We start from the raw sequence: 17,024 nt of genomic DNA, 5'->3' as shown, positions 1-17,024 counted from the left end.
CTAAGGCCCAGAACTGAAGTGACATGTCCAAACAGTGAAGGACGGAGGCTAGGACTTAGAAAATGATGTCATAGCATGCTCGCTAGCCCCTCTTACACACTATAGGGGCTGGAGTTTAAGACATTTATTGAAAGAGAATAAAACATTCACATAGGGCTTGTAATCCTCTGTTATTCTGCTACTCTTAGTTGTACAGTGTGAAGTGTTTAAAAGGTCAAAGTTGGGCTAGATTGTAGCTCAGTGGTACAACACCTGCCTCACATGCCCTGGGTTCATCCCCAGCTCCACAAAAAAGAAACAGAGAAACAATAATAAAAATCATCAAAACTCGTATCCTTACAGGTACTAAGAGATTATTCCCGAGAAAGGAAATATTAGCACATCGTGGTCATTGCTATGAGACTCACTGTTCTCCAGACACATCCCAGATATATCTTACGGGATGAAGTTGAATTCAAATAATTCTTCCAATAAATTCTCTAATACCTCTCCAACATTCTCTTATACCTTAAAATCACAATTAACAGTGGATTAGGTCAGTTAAGCAATTTGTTCAGTGTCACATAAGCTGCTGACCAAGCTGGGGATAAAAACAGACCTTTGCTACTGCAAACCTTCTTCCATGCCACCCTGCAAAAATCAAAGAAGCCTCATGCAAAGCAATGGAACTTGATGACCGGGGCCTCTCAAATTAAGTTACTTATGTAAAAGTGAACATAAAGACTGAATCCAACGGAGAACATTTGGGAATAAAAAAATGCACTAAGATTTGCCTGAATGCAAAATATCTTCATGTCATGCTGGGGATGTAGCGCAGTGGCACCACACCTCCCTGGCAAGCACAAGGTCCTGAGTTCAATCCCCAGAACTGGAAAAAAAGAAAAAAAGAAAAATATCTTCATATTAATTCCATAGTCACACATAATTCCATAGTCACACATGCTAGTTTGATAAACAAAGATGCTTATGATCTTAAAAGGCTGTGTTTGGCCCCATGTTAAACATTACGCTGGGTACAAAAACATATGCGGCAGGGCTGGGGATTTAGCTCAGGGGTTTTGCCACCTGCTGCACAAGGGCAAGGACCCAAGTTCAATCCCCAGCACCTTAAAAAAAAACTGTGGCCTAAAATTATACAAGAGAGAGGCTTTGAAGGCAGTCGACCAACTTGAGTTACAACTGGCTCTCAGGATCAAATTAAGTTTTTAAGTCAAATGTCCACTGTATAACAAAAATCTATCTCATGTTCAAAACAGGCAAACAACAAAACAAAGCAAACCATACCAGATTCACAGTAAGGTTGCCAACTGTATTTTTTAAGAGGAAGTAAAATATTCACTATGGAGAGAAGATTTTTTAAAATGTATCCCTAGCGTGGCCCCTGGCACAACCTACCCCACCATCTAATCTCCTACTTAGTCCTATATTCCTTCCCCCTGCCCATGCAAGAGACGCCACTAGAACAGAAATCTTAAGAGGAATTCTGACTCTTGCTTCTAACGCCCGTGTGCTTTTACATTTAACTTTGATTTTTTTAAATTTTTTATAAAAGAAGAAAAACTCAGTCTGGTTCATGTGGTGTGTCCTAAAAGTGTAAGCTAGATGGAAATATTTTCACTTTTCAGCAAATTACCATTATGGGCTATGTAGAAAGACTTAACCTGGAATACTGAATTCTGCATTTCCTCCGAAAAGAGAAAGCTACTCAAGTCTGAGAATTCTGGTGTCAACACAAAGATCTGTTATGCATTTTTGGTTTTCTTGCTTTGCATTGTGTAATTAATGTGTTGATGGTTGTTGAAACTGGCTGGTGGGCACAAGAGGGTTAGTGCACAGTTCCCTGTACTGTTGTATATTCTACACATTTCTCTTTTTTTCCAGTACCGGGGACTTTGCACTTGCGAGGCAGGCAGCGGCACCACTGAGCTAAATCCCCGGCCCTACACATTTCTATAATAGAGTTTACCACCGATCCCGGAATCGTGGCTGGAATGGGCGAAGTTCATTTTCACAATGAGGAAGATGAACGCTCAGAATGGGAAGGATGTGGCCAGGCTGCCCAGAACCTGGACAGCCTGATTGTGAGAGGGCACTCTCATTTCTTTGAAGTCTGGGCTGTTTTCCTTTTCTAAAAAATTACTTTGTGTCTTAAGCAGACATCCTAAAGCCTTTCTGGGATTTAGAAAATAAAGCAACCAGCTAAACCCAATTAAGGCTCCTTTCATGTGAAGAGATCTCAAAAACAGAGTTCTGAAGACACCATGACATCCTCAGTGTCATTAGGGGACAGTGCTGATGGGTGACACGTACCTAGCCGTGTTAACTGACTGTGAGACTCAGTCAACCTTTTTATTTTGGTACTGGAGATGGAACACAGGACTTTCATACTGAGCCACATCCCCAGCCCTTTTAAAATTTATAAAGTTTGAGACAGGGTTTCAAAAACTTACTAAATTGACCAGGCTAGGCTCAAACTTGCGATTGTCCTGCCTCGGCTTCCAGAGTGCTAGGATTATAGGCATGTACTACCATGCCCAACTCAGTCAGGCATTCCACAGTTTTTCAAAAGTTACACCAACAAGTCAGGCATGGTGGCACACGCCTGTAATCCCAGTACTTGGGAGGTTGAGGCGGGAGGGTCGGAGGGTCGCTGTGAGTCAGAGCCCATAGTGAGTTTGAGGCCAGACTGAACTACATAGTGAGACCCTGGCTCAAAAAAACAGAAGAAAAAAAAAAATTACACCAACAACATTAAAGGAAATCAAAGTGATCGAGAATAAGCATCCACCTGAACTGTAGATTGTTTACATTTTCCCATATTCCTCCCAGCCCTCTTTGGGCTCTGTCTAGTTTTACATGGTTGACAAATGCTGACAGGGACATCCATTGGCAGTGAAACAGATTTTAAATGGCTTTGCCTAATATGTCATAGATCTCATGAGTGTAGAAATACTAGGTCACATTTAGGTGCTTATATATCCATATTAATAAGCGAACAAACACTTAACCTCCCACTTCACACCCAATACAGGGCGGCAAAGCAGCCAGCACACAAAACTGTTTGTGCTGGGCTAGAGACGGAGGTGATTTACGGTGTCCTGGACCTTTCACAGCCATGAAGGAGCAATTGGGGCTCACAGCAGGCTGCCTGTGTTTCCTCTTCTCTTCTGGAGAGGGATGAAGGAGACCCTTGGCTACAGGCACGCTGTCATGGGGAGTTCTTGGCCCCAGAAAGCGCCAATTCTTTCACTGAACTCTCAAAGCAGCCTTCCTAAGTGACGGTCAGACTTGCGTTTGAAGTTGCATTACACAAAGTCAGGAAACAAAGCTGAAAGTGATGGCAGGTTTATCTCCTCCTCTGGAGTCCCAGCTGTTTCCTCCCTGGGAGCACTTCCCCATCAGTCATCAGCACAGCTCTCACAAAGCCTGCCCAACCCCAGAAAGCTGCTTCTCTTTCTTAGTCCAAGAAGCTAGGTTGGAAGAGGACCAGCGCCACTTTAGCAGCAATGTGAATGCACCCCAGTCTAGGTCAGCCGTTTGGCCTGCATGGGAGAAGCACTGTATCCCCGGAAATGTGCCAGAAATCGAGACTGCAGTAAGCATGGAGAAACGAGACCAAGAGATTTATGTGACAGAGACCATTTATATATTGAGTATATATTCACCATGGTATTATATACATTGATATATACACACACTGGTTATATATGGTTTGATATACAATTAATATTTGATTGTTTTAAGGAGTCATTGAAATGCAATACCATGTTTTTTTTTTTAAAAAAAAAAAAGACAAGTGCTGCATCTAAAAAAGATTTGTCTTATATAATTGGGAGGGAAAGATGGGCTGTGGAATGAGCTGGAATAATGGTCTGGCCAGTTCTACAGTAGTAATTATATTAATCTTTTCTGCTGGGATTAAATTCTTGTTAAATTCAGCTTAGTGGGTGTTTGCCAATCCTAATTGGTTTATGCTCCATTAAATAGTTATATATACTTTAACCCAATTCTTCTTGTCTCTTAAAATGTTGTTCTAGAGATGAGGAATTAAAAGCTAATTAAGGGTAGTGTTTCCTAATCATTTCCTTCTGAAGGGCAGGGGCAGGGGCAGGGGCAGAAATGTTTGGGTGCAGGTTCTCTGATGGAAGAGATGATCTCAGTTATTCCACCGAGCCAAGGGGTGGGAGGGAACCTTGTGGCTGAGTCCGTGAACAGCCATGGCTATGGCTTGGTTTAGTTATGTAAATACCCTAGACTCTGTTGCTGGTTTCTCCAGCAGGAGCTCAGCATCTCTTCGTATGGGCTCAGCTGCGCAGAGCCCCAAGAGCCAGGGTACACTGCAGATAGAAATCTTCCCTCAGGATCCTACCAGAGTTGCCAGCCTGCGAAGAGCCTCCAGCCCTTTACCAAAGACGTCCAATAAGCCAGACAGGTCCACAGCACTAATTCAGCATTTTGAAAATCATGTTCACATTTGTTATATGCGTGAAATATTATCTGGCTATACAAAAGTTATACCTGTATACAGCTACATTATATATCTATGGTCTTCTAGTGTGTTGGGGGCATACTCTAGGGACTGAATGCAAGGCCTGTGCACTGAGCTACATCCCCAGCCTCCCCCTTTAAATATTTATTTTGAGACACAGTCTCATTAAGTTGCTAAGGCTGGGCTCAAACTTAACATTCCTCCTGCCTCAGCCTCCCAGAATACTGAGATTACAAGCACGCACCACCATGCCCAGCTATATGATACCATTTTGTTTTGTTTTTTTGTTTTTGGTACCGGGGATAGAACTTGGGTCCTTGCGCTTGCGCAGCAGGTGGTGAAACCACTGAGCTAAATTCCCGACCCTATGATACCATTTTGAAAGCCATGGAAGTATGTTGTATGGAATTTCTTTTTATCTCCACATCAACCAAACAAATGCCACTGTGGACTCCTCTGGCCAGAAAAACCCAGTACCATGGACACCTGGGTATCCCGGTGACGTCACAGTGGGCTTCTGCCGCGCTGTGGCTGTTTGTAATTCTCAGTCCTGGGTACAACAGGCCGAGTGAATGCGTCCTTTGTGGCTCCAGAAACTGAATTCCAAGTTTGGGCAGATGCACAGAAAACAGTGCATAGTCTGGGAGAGCTTGGGCGGCCTCCAGCCCCACCCAGGTGTGAGTAACCTTTCCATAGAGAACACATACCTGCCCACAGCTCAGTGTCTCACTGTTTAGTGGGCCTGGGCCTGGGCCGGGCCGCCAGCTACACCTGCAGGGCTGTTTTAAGTTTCTCTCTATTGTTGTCTTTGCTTACCCTTTTATGTTTTCATACTCTTGTTTACTTGGGGTTTTTTTTCCCTCTAAGCCAATAACAAAGAAGCAGTCTCAATGCAATTAAGTCAAAAGCAGCCCACTGGGAACCAAAAGTAGCCCAGGAAGGATAAAAACAGCAAGGTGATGGGGAAGGAGGACGAGACAGCGAGAGAAACTCAAACCAGATGAGGAAGGCAAACTCACGGGAGGTGGCCGCCTGTCCCGCATGCCTGGGGCTTTGTCAAGGCCTCTAGTGTCGCAACCTTCCACTGAAGGGCCCAGGGTGGCTCCGTGGGAACCAGTCTTTCTAAAGGATGACTCTGTCTCATTAACATTCACATTCCAGCTGGGCCTGGTGGCACACCCCAGTACCTCAGCACTAGGGAGGCTGAGGCAAGAGGGTTGCTGTGAGTTCAAGGCTAGCCTGGCTACACGGTGAATTCCAGGCCAGTCTGAACTACAGAGCAAGGCCTTGTCTCAAAAAACAAAACAAGACAAAATTCACATTCCCTCTGGCACTTGCTAATTGTACAAGGTCTCGTGGATATGGTGGAATTAGGTCTCCACGCAGTATTTTACTGACTCTTTATACTGTCACTATTACCCTTGCCCCAGGTCCAAGACACTTGTACACATTCCTCTCATCTTCACATAACCATCAGGCATACTGTCTTGAGGAGGTGACAGAGGAGATGCTTACTAACAGGTAGGTAATTATAACTCAGGGCTGGCGGCCGTGGCCTCTGGAGAAGTCTGGGAGGGGTATTACAGAGCTGGCTTCCGGAGGAGGTGTCACTCATCGTGGGACAAAAAGGATGAAGAGGGATTAGACATAGAAGGAAGGGCAGCATTTATGAGAAGATATTATTAAAACAATCGAGAAATAAAAAGAGGTACAAATTGCAAAAACATGTAGGGCCAAGTGGTTGTCGGACTATAAAGTATGAGTTATCAAATAACAAGGGACCAGGGTAGGGAGACGGGTGACATTCAGGTCATGGATGTCATGACACACTGCACTGCAGTGTCCCTTAAGATAATGAGAAGCCACCACAGAGCTCCAAGCAGGGGCTGAAGTGTCCAGCAGCTTCCCTCAGAGGGAGTTCTGGACAGTCACCAGCATCGCACACACGGTCCCTGAAACAGGGTCTTACAAAATGCTTTGGCTCTGGATCTCAAAATCCTTCAAAACAACATGAAGTTGAGCTCAGGAATTAAACACAGATCTCTACTTGTCTGTGTACAATCTATTTACATAAAGAACACATCTTGCAGAATTTCATTTTTCACAGACAATATGGCACCTAGAATAAGGACTGTTTTACTGAATATGTTTGTGGTGAAGCAATAAAAAATTCACTTGAAATTTTTTAACCTGGTATTTAATGAGTGTTGTTCACAAATGCAAAAAAACAAACAAACCTGGAAGACTATACAAGGAAGCTATAACATCAATAGTCAATGGAGTGCAAACTTTAAAAATGTTGAGCTTTGTCAGTACTTTCCTGTTTCATTTAGTTTTCACTTTGAGCACTAAAGACAGAACCCAGGGCTTTATGTTGCTAAGCATGGGCTCTGCCTCTGCCTCACACTCCAGTCCCTCCAATATTTTTAAAGCTGATTTAGAGTTGGGATTATAGCTCAGTGGTGAGCTTCTATCTAGCAGGTACAGCCTGGGGTTGCAAACCCATAGGAAGGAGAGGGGAAGGGAGGAGAGGGGAGGGAGGAGTAAGGGGAAGCAGAAGGGAAGAGAAAGGGGGAAAAGCAGAGGGAAGAGGGAGGAGAGAAGGAAGAAGAGGGAGGGGAAGGGAGGAAAAGCAAAAGGAAAAGAGATTGGGATAATTTTGCTTTTGTTTCTTGACAGCAGAGTCTTGGTCCTGAAAGTCTCTCCTGGAAGATGAGGCAGGGCCGGGGGTGTGGCTAAACCCCACACTCCAGGAGTTTGAGCATCTCAGTGTGGCTGCTTCCCCTCCCACCTGTCTGATGCAGTGAGGGAAGCGCTGATCCCACGTCCCCTAGCTGGGAGAAGCAGGAGGCAGGCCACGCCGGTGCCGGGTGGGGATGTGGAGAAGCCCACACAGAAGCCCGAGGTGGGACACCCGTCAGTCCCTCTAGCACAGCAGCTGTCTTCCAGCACACATACACACACACACACTCCCTCTCTCTCTCTCTCACACATACACACACACACACTCCCCCTCTCTCTCTCTCTCACACACACACACACACTCCCTGTCTCTCTCTCTCTCTCACACACACACACACACTCACACACACACGTGTCCCAGCTGCCTGCATTTCCAGCTCAAATGGCCAGGTAGAGCTTCCTTCCATGGCCCTCCCCATTATTCCCAATCATCCTCTGCTCCCTTGGGGATCCTGCGGGGAAACTTGCTTATGACTTACAGGAAAGCAGAAAGAATTCCTTCTTTTCCTACTGCAAGGGAATGAGCTCAAGCTTCAGGCCCCTCAAATCCAAGATCAGGCCCTAGCGTAGCCCTGGACAAGCTGTGTGAACAACACAGCACACTACTTCAGTCAGCCTCACCACCTTTGTCTGCTCTGGGGGTAGCAGGGATCCGGATGGAGAATATAACATCTGGCACAACTGTATCAACACAAACCTCATCAGATGCCATGTGCAGAATACTTACATGTATTTAAGATACGTGTTTGCAAATAACAGGGCTGACACATGTTACACTGTGATAAATGTGGGTTCACTCCCCCTCCTACAAGTCTTTGTGACCTGATAATTTAGCATCTCTGAACATAAACAGCCTATGTGTCTGTCTGCTTTTGCCCCTAAATAGATTTCTGTGACTCCAGCTCTCAGGAATGCTGAGTTATCTAGGATCTAAATATGTCTTGCTGCTTTGAGTCCACTGTCAGATATGAAGGTAGCTTCAAACCACCCACAAAAGTGTGCCAGCGATAAGGCTCCAACACAGAAGACCCAGGAGTTATTGCAAGCACAAGCACAGGGCCACTGTCACCCCAGCCCTGCTGCTGCAATACTGAAACAAGTGTACCGGGTGACCGAGGAACCACACAACCTATGAGAAACAGAATTTTGAAAACAAGCCCAGCTCTGGTCAAAGAAGGCGTGTCACTGTCTTTTGCCTTCAGCTGCCTGGCATACTTTGGACCCTTTTCCAAATCAACACACACACACACACACACACACACACACACACACACACACACACACACACACAGATTTCACAGCATGTAAAATCCAGAAGTCACAAATGAATTTCTCATAAAAATCTGGGACCTAAAAATTAAGAATGTTCTTTGGATGGACTCCAGCTTGAACCTCTCTGTGTTTCCACTCAAGTGTTCCCTACTCCTCTAGGCAATGAACTATCAGGCTCCGTTCACTGACGACAAGTGAACAGAGTGGCTACTGGTTCAGATCTTAGACCAAGAGACATTTAAACCACAGTGACAATTTGTGAACATCAAAGAGGACTCTAAGGTCCTTTAAAAACAGCCCCCATCCCAAACAGCTCTGTCAGTGAAGCTCTGTAACATCTCTCTGAGAGGAACAGCAGCATTCCAACTCAAATGTTCTAGGGTGCTTACCAAAAACGTCTGTGAAGGACTCTGAAAAGTATTAATTCAGAAGACGGAGCTAAAAGTCAGCAACCACGTGATACACAACCAAAGGCAGTTTTGCCAGAATTACTGCTGGGATTTCTTAGACAACTGGATCTTGCACACTTACAAAACCACAGAGCTGGCAGGAAACAGTCTCTAAAAGCAGCCTCAGTCATCATTTTCTAAGTATTTAAATTTGGTTGCAAATAATTTCAAATGAGTCAGTCCCTTGGGGAGTAAAATATTAGGAGTAAAATATTAATCTACCCATAAAAAGAAATGAAAATGAAAATTGGTACCTACCGGGAATCCTATTCAGGGTCACCCAGAAATGTTCATCGGGGCTATAGGTGTCTTTGGACCACTGCAGTAAATCAGTGGCCCTTTGGTCATCCAAGACAAAGTTGGCAAACCCCCTGGTAAGGGCCACATAGGCCGTGCCAAAGTAGATGGTCAGCTGATGTGGAGGTGAGGTTTTCAGGGTATTAGTTTTTTTCACAATGGAGCCACGTTTTCCTGTGTATTCTTGGTGGACATACTTAGTCCGCCCCACGGCGTGGGCGGGGGGCAGCACTCCCGGGGTGATATTCTTCCCTTTGAACCCTTTCAGGTACTGAACGATCTCCCTGTTGGTCTTCAGAGGGAAATCTTGCCCGCAGGTGTTGATGACGTACTTCCAGGGGACCTCGGAGGCCACCAGGTCTTTCATGCAGTTCAGGTCAGCCTGGAGCCTGGAAAATCCTGCATAGACCACGGGTTCCATCTTGGAAGCCAGAAAGGCGTTGGGGAAGCAGTTTAGTAACCGCTGCACCGAGCTTTTAAACTCGACTGAGGATTTTGCATCCACGTGCACACAGTAGACATTGTGGGGCATGTAGACGGCCCGAAAGAGCCTTTCAAACGTGTCGAAATCCTTATGAATGACCATGACATAGGCCAGAGGGAAGGCGGCCTCTTCTTCTGAGAGCGACCTGGTGATGTAGTGACTCTGGACCACGTAGTCTTCGCAGGGGACTCTGCCCAGAGGTGACACGGATGGCTTTCCCCACACAAAGGCCGGCTTCTTGGCTACGGCGTAGTCACAGGCGTCCAGTCTGGAGGTCCTTTCACTGGAACTGTTCAGCCTCTGGTAAAATTTTGGCACGCCTAAGTGGCTGTTGTAAAATACCACGAAAATAACTGCGCTGAGCACAGTGAAAGCCAAAAAGCAATTCCTCCAAAAGTTCATTATTTTTCACTTCCCAGGGAAAAGAATCTCTCTTCAGAGATTAAGAAATGATCACAGCGCCTGAAACCACTAGTGTCAGAGGCGGAATTGACTTCTCTCGCTGGTCTTGAATCTCCGCGCTTCTCCCAGGGCCTGGCTCGCTTTGCCGAGTCCTCAGCGCTCCGGTGTCCCGGGCTTCCTGTCCATCCTCCCGGCTGGCAGGAGGTGCTGGTGCCGCTGCTTCTCCCAAGCCGCCCGAACCTGAATCCGCAGCTCCGCCCCGCCCCGCCCCGCCCCCAGCCTCATTTGCATACGAAATACAAGTGGCGCTCCTAGCTAAAGAGGCTCTCCAGAATGGACTGAGTCTGCTCCCGGAGTTTCTCGGGCTCACCCCGACCCACCTTCCCTCCCTCTATCAATCTATTGCCACCGATCGCCCTTCTCCCCCACCCCCCACGTCTTCTGCAGTAAGTGGCTCTATTTTTTTCCGGCCAGCTCCACAACCTGCTAGCAGCCCTCGGAAACCACAGCATTTAGGGCGTCTATTCCTTTGGGTTTATTTCTCTTCTGGTTTCTCTGTCTCCTCTTTTCATTTCAGTGTTATCTCTGACTCTGGACACACACCAGATAATGACAAATGCCCTTGCAACACCTCTAAATAGATCATCAGCCACAAAAAAAAAAAAAAAAGGAATAAGACCTTAGAAGGCGAGCTCGAGGCAATTGAGGTGTGACACAGCATCTACATGCCTGCGAAGAAGGAACTAAAGTGAAGGTGACTTGCCCCACTGATGATAGAGCACCAAGTAACACACCCTAATCTACAGGTCAGAGAAGTGTGTAGTCATTGTTCCCTGGGAGCACAAGTTGGTTCCCATTTCATCCAGCACTTCAAGTGACCCGCACTGTTGACGGAGGATCATCTGTAATGGGCGAGTGACTGGCTCCCGAGTCTCTGTGAAAGCCATCAGACAGGAGGTTACCTCATAAAACTCAGAGGCGTCTTGGCCTCCACCTACTTTCCCCCTTCCTGTGCTGTGGAAAGAAAGAGCAAGTGCTTCAGGGCTGGGGCAGAATTCCTGGAAGTATCAGTCAGAGCCTTTCTTCCCCACAGCCAGGAAGAGCAGGTCGGGCCACACTGCAAGGGCTTGGGGCGCTCACCTGTGCAGGTGTCACAAGCCGCCCTGCAGCCCACAAGGAGTGTGAGGGGGTTGATCCAGCCCTAAGGAGACATCTAAGGGAAAAGCAACAGTTTCAGCAAAGAGCTTGACTATGGCAGCCACAGACACCCACTCCAAGTGGGCCTTTCCCAAAGTCAGCCGGTTATCCTGCTGCCTGGGCTTCATGTGACAACCGGACGGGCTGCTCCAGTCAGAAAGCACTGGGCCCATAATGCAGTAATCTCCCTGCCTCCTCCTTACCCCCGCCCGGTGCCCGCCAACTTCCCACAGCTTGCTGTAAAATGGCAATTGGGGACTACAGGTGACCAAAGCTGATTTGGGGAGCTGCCAGAGTTGGCCGAGATCTTAGAGATCACCAAACACAACCCCTTTGTTGTACAGATGAGGAAACTGAGGGCAATAAAAATACTCTTCTGGAAGTCACTCAGCTTGGCAGAAACCTGAGCCTTCATTCCTCAGGTCCTCCTCGGTTACAATGCTGAAGCCCTAGCCCACATTGGTGACCATGATAAAGTTGCTCCACCTCTCTAAGCAGCAAGCCCCCTGCCTGTGACACAGCAAATAACTGTGGCTCCTATTTTACCTGACTGTTAGGAAGAAATAATGAGGAAATCTCTTGCTTATGGTTAGCAGGAATCTGGGCACCTGGTGTGAATTCAGTAAGCCTTGGCTATAATTATTACTGATGTTCTCTTTTGAAAATCGTCCAACACTTCTGACTCTGCTAATGACATTTTGATTTCTGTTCTTAGTAGTAGAAAAGAACATTTACCTTAAGGCTTTTAAATGGATGGATTGATTTATTCCCAGAGGCTAAGTATCACTCTTTTCCAGCTCTGTCATCCGACCCCTACCCCACTCAGAATGGCCCAGAAAAAAATTATAAAAAAACACACACGCATGCACACAATGTGGCTATGTGGAGGGAACAATTGAAGAGCCCATTTTGATGTCTTCCCTTCCTTCATTTCTACTAAACCACATCCTTTTTCTGCAAAATACACATTTGCTAAGACTTCAGAGAACAGGAGAGGCAGAATTGGAGGGAGGCAGGGAGGGTTTTCTTTCCTTGCAGATTCAGTCTTTGGGTTTCTGTTTCCCCCTTCTCTTTGCTCCAAGCCCCAATCCTATAATAAAGAGCTCAGGTGCATGGAAAGTGCAAAGCACATGCCAAGAAATCATTCATCATGCTTTGTGAAAGCGGAGCATACATAAGGTGACCGCAACATAATTTATAGTTCAAAACAGCAGCAGTATCCAAACAAAACTCCAACGAAGAGCAACACGCAGTGTGTCCCGGCTTCTCCACGGTGCTTTAGATGAGCAGACTGAGATTAGAAAGCGATGTCGTTTCCTTGGCCAGCCCAGTGGGCAGGTTTGTTTCACCAGTCTCTGTGGTAACCAAACAGGCATTTTCTCCCACCAAGTAATTAGGAGAACTAATCTATTAACTTCCAACCAGGACATTGTTTCTGCTCTGTTCCTTCCCACCGGTTTAACATCTGAAAACTGTCGTCAAGTGGACATTTTCAAGCCTGCCTCCCTATGCCCCAGGCTAACCTCTCTGGTAATGAACCAAGAGACAGAGGGAGGACTACAGCTCAGAGCAAGTGATCGACTGAGCCCAAACATGAAAACAAAACAAGGGCCAGGCTCTCTGGGGGGCCTTCCGGGCTGGCAGGAGCTCTTAGTTCCCATGCACCTTGCATCAGCTTCGTGGGGTACATTGCCATAAATCAACACGTGTGATGCAGTGGGTACTAATCTAAGCAGGGTAAACAGCATCTCTGTCTCTTCAACCATTAATCATTTTCTTACGTGCTGGGAATTTCACAATCCTAATCATTTAGATACAGTTCGGATTGTTTTACCCGGTAGTTAACCTACTGTGTTAAAGAAGAATTAGAAGTGATTACATGAGTTTTATCGAAGACCAACATACAGGATTGGAACCCTTGGCATAATTATTGGCTATTTTTTTAGGAGGGTGGTAGTGGGTTGTTTGTTTTGTTTTGTTTGGGGTTTTCTGAGGCAGTATCTCACTATATAGCCCAGGTGGGCACTACACTCGCCACCATCTTTCTTTCTGCCTCAGCCTCTGAAGTGCTGGGATTACAGCTGTGCACTATCATGCCCAACAATGACTGGGCTACTGAATCAAGGCAATGCTTATTTATTTTTAATTGACATACATTGCTTGTGCATATTTATGGGGTACACTACTGTCATTCAGTACATGTACACATAATGTGCAACAATCAGATCAGAGTGGTTACTACCATTTCTATGTGCTAGGAACCCTCCAACTCTTCTGGCCTAGTTACTTTGATTATACAATCAATAGTCCCAGACTGTGGTCACCCTACTATGCCAAACAACGCCAGAGCCAGGCACAGGAAGATAGACATCACGAGTTCTCCTTCATCAGTGGAGCTCGAAAAGGCCTTGCTCTGGGATGAGTCCTTTGTGACTCTAGCAAGGTCTCCCTCCACTCTGCGTGGAAGGCTTCCATTCTGTCTGGCAATGTAAACAAAAGTCTCCTAGCAACCAAATGGCCCATTATTGGCTGGATTGAATGGAGGCAGGTAAGGAAAAGAGAGACAGAAGCTGGCAGAACGGGGACAGGGCTGTAACAACAGACTTAACAAGGTGGTGTGGAGCTGAAGAGGGGAGGGATGTGGGTGCGAGAGAGCCTGCCCCCCACTCCCCAAGCAAGTGGCTTCCTCCCCAGACCAGCAGTAACACCAGGCAGGACCAGGAGTCTGGTGGGCTCCAGTGCTGGTGTTTAAAGGAAGTGAGAAAGTCTGAGTTTTATCAGAAAAACTCCCAAGCTTTGACAGTGGACCCTTGACTTATGAACTTTGAGAGAGCTGGTTGTAACTAATGTTAGTTGATTGAAGGCTCAGGCTCCTCTACTCAGCCTTCCAAGTCTCTCTCCTGTACACAGGCAGATCTCAGGGTCCTTAGAGAGACACCGGCCCAGGATTTCTCATTAACCCCACACAGGAAAGGATGCTGCCATGTTCCCTCCAGAACTCGTTAAATCTGTATCTGAGACCATCTGGAAGCACAAGCTACTGGCATTTGAGTCGTAACTCAAGACTTTGGTCATAAATTAAAACCAAAATTCTGGTCATAACCCAAGTTGTCCGTATGTCAAGCCGGTTGTAACTCAAGGGTCCACTGTAAAATGTTATCAACCAATGGACAGATTTTTAAATCATGAGTACATAGACACACCCATGAGGATAGCTTTTGTCCCCATGCTGGGTTTTGGTTTAAGCATCAGAGAATGCGGCCTTGCAATCCCTTGAGGCTCAGCCTCTTAATTCTTGGCATAGAGGCAATCAGAGCAAAAGTTCTCCAGCTACGCAGATGAGAAGTCACACATTAGAAGAGGTTCACGGCACTGCAAGACTGCAGCCTCTGTGGTCAACAGCAGGCAATGTGCTGAGAAAAAACAGTTCAGGCCCAAAGCGCAGCTGGGTCAGATGAATTCGACCCAGGATAACTGGCGTTGATACAGCTCCCTGCACATCTTATTCCTTCACAAGATCAGTACCTCTAGTTTCTATAAGACCACTGAAGTTGTCCACAAAAGAACTTGAAAACTATGAAGATCATTGCTAGACTTTCTTTGAAAATAAACAAAGTACAGCCAAGCATGGTGGTGGACGCCTGTAATCCTAGCACTCAGGAGGCTGAGGCAGGAGGACCATGAATTTGAGGTCAGCTTGGGCTACATGGTGAGTTCAAGCCCAGCTTGAACTACATAGGGAGACCCTATCTCAAAAAGAAAAAAATAATAATAACAATAATAATAAGCAGAGTATAAAAAGTGAGAGAAATATAAATGCATTAATAGCTATATATATTCTGCATACTGTAGTCTATTATTTATTCCTGTTTTTCTTTCAGGTTTTTTTTTTTTGGTACCGGGGATCAAACTTGTGTCCTTGCGCTTGTGAGGCAGACGGCGGGACCACTGAGCTAAATCCCCAGCTTCTTTCAGTTTTTTGAGACAGGGTTTCAGTATGTAGTTCAGGCTGGCCTTGAACTCACTACATAACTCAAGCTGGCCTCAAACTTGCAGTGATCCTCCTGGCTCAGCCTAAGGGCTGATATTTATAGGCATGTGTCATCATGCCTGGCTCCATATTTTATTTTAAAAGGCATTTCTAAAATGTGTTCATTCCCCTTTTTTTTCAGTGCTGAGGATTGACCCCAGTGTGCTAGGCAAGCACTCTTATACTGAGCTACACCCTCAGATTCCCCCCAATTTTTGAAATTAATCATTTTGTGCACAAAAGGGTAGGCTTTGGTTATCTAAAAAGTTCTCAATTGTGACATAACTTCCTTCTCAAATATGCAAGGCAGATATGTTCACCACATGCTTGTACATCAGAGTCGGTACCTGTTCTGGAAAGGGCCAGGTAGTAAGTGTCTTAGGGCCAGGAGCCATTTATTCGGTCTCAGTCAACTCCTTCGTTGCACTGTTGTGCACAAAAAGGCCATAAGAACCAGAGGCTGTGTCCTAACACTGCTTCTCCTTGGGCCCTGAGATCTGAACTTTCTGCAGCTCTCCCTGCCATGAAGTAGGCTTCCTTTGATTTTGTGTGCCACCATTTGGCTCGAGGCCGGGGCAGCAGCAGGCCAGAATTGGCCCATGAGGGCTGTGGGAGCTGTCTCTGCTCCAGATCTGAATCACAGCCTCCATTTGGCAACTTAGGAGCTGTTGCAGTCCCTTGTCCTGCCTGCCTGCATCTCCGCTGAGGAAGCGTGACCCATGGAAAACAGTCTGGTGGATCCTTCCAGGCCCACAGGACTGGATTTGAAAGAGCTTGGGCAAGGAACTGGCACTCTCAGTTTCCTTTTCTGGGGTGTGGAAGTAACAGAGGCTCCCTCACAGCGCCATGAGGACTAAGCAGGATGCTGAGGGTGCAAGTAGCTGCAGGGCCTTGTCTGGCTGGAGGTGACAAGGGTCTCAGGAGAAGATGAGCCTCTCTAGGCCGGGCCCAGCCATGCCAGGCAGGGTCAGATGCCACCGATACGGAGGCTGCAGGGCACTCTATATATCCTGGTTTCCTGTCTCCTGTCGTCTTCTGTAAAATGGAGACTAAGAACAGTGACCTCACAGGGATATTAAGGGATTTAAGTAGGCAATGGTGGCCCTGGGGTGTGGCTCAGTGGTAGATCTCTTGCCTAACACATGCAAGGCCCTGTGTTCCATCCCACCTCCAAGAACAGGCAAGCACATGAGGAAAGTGTCTCTCTCTCCCCACACAGGACCGGAACCACCCTGGCCACATTCCTAGGTAGATTAGTGATTCACAGCAGCCACCCATGTGGAGTCATTCTGCTACCTAGAGGATCCCTAGCACAGCAGGAGCCCTGCGGCCACCTTACTGTGGACGGCATTATCCCCACTGCCCCAACCCCAGCCCGGAGAGCTTCACTCCCCCCCAGCTGTGGCCCCTGTGCCTGTTTTATCAAATGCTTTTGACCTGGTTGCTTCTCCAGCGCCTGTGGGAGCCCCCTGCGGAATGCTGGCTGCACTGACTGCTGCACAGCGTGGGGTCCAGACCTGCAGGCGTCCTTTACTGCACTGCCCTAGACAGTGTGGGGCTTTCTGGGTGACACTTTCTCAGTTTTAAAAATGAGCAGTAGAGGGTTGGGGATCTAGCTCAGTGGTTCCAGTGCCTGCCTTGCAAGCACAAGGTCCTGAGTTC

General features: G+C 46.7%; 3 protein-coding genes across 7 annotated transcripts in view; all 3 read right to left on the bottom strand.

Moving 5' to 3' along the window:
- Positions 1 to 10,385, bottom strand: part of LOC101702179 (glucosaminyl (N-acetyl) transferase 2 (I blood group)) — a 39,918-nt gene extending 29,533 nt beyond the window's left edge. For 2 of the 4 annotated variants that reach the window (XM_004847706.4, XM_013073250.3), the window contains exon 1: positions 9,211 to 10,385. In XM_004847706.4, coding sequence (XP_004847763.1) covers positions 9,211 to 10,135 — 925 coding nt within the window. In that variant the 5' untranslated portion in view covers positions 10,136 to 10,385. The remainder of the gene's footprint in view (positions 1 to 9,210) is intronic. The other 2 variants (XR_001183679.3, XM_087181757.1) reach the window with 2 other exon arrangements.
- Positions 1 to 17,024, bottom strand: part of LOC147826183 (N-acetyllactosaminide beta-1,6-N-acetylglucosaminyl-transferase-like) — a 118,757-nt gene that overhangs the window by 68,449 nt on the left and 33,284 nt on the right. The window lies entirely within an intron of this gene.
- Positions 10,443 to 17,024, bottom strand: part of LOC147826184 (N-acetyllactosaminide beta-1,6-N-acetylglucosaminyl-transferase-like) — a 33,912-nt gene continuing 27,330 nt past the window's right edge. Inside the window, exon 1 of the mRNA XM_087181761.1 lies at positions 10,443 to 17,024. This exon is cut by the window's right edge and continues 27,330 nt beyond it. The gene's annotated coding sequence lies outside the window, so the exon portion shown is untranslated.

The sequence above is a fragment of the Heterocephalus glaber genome, unplaced genomic scaffold, assembly GCF_053883595.1.
Source record: "Heterocephalus glaber isolate CG9 unplaced genomic scaffold, H.glaber_assembly_v1.0 deba00001472, whole genome shotgun sequence".
NCBI classification, from domain to species: domain Eukaryota; kingdom Metazoa; phylum Chordata; class Mammalia; order Rodentia; family Bathyergidae; genus Heterocephalus; species Heterocephalus glaber.
Note: the sequence above shows the minus strand (reverse complement) of the source record. Positions and strands in the feature narration are given on the sequence as shown.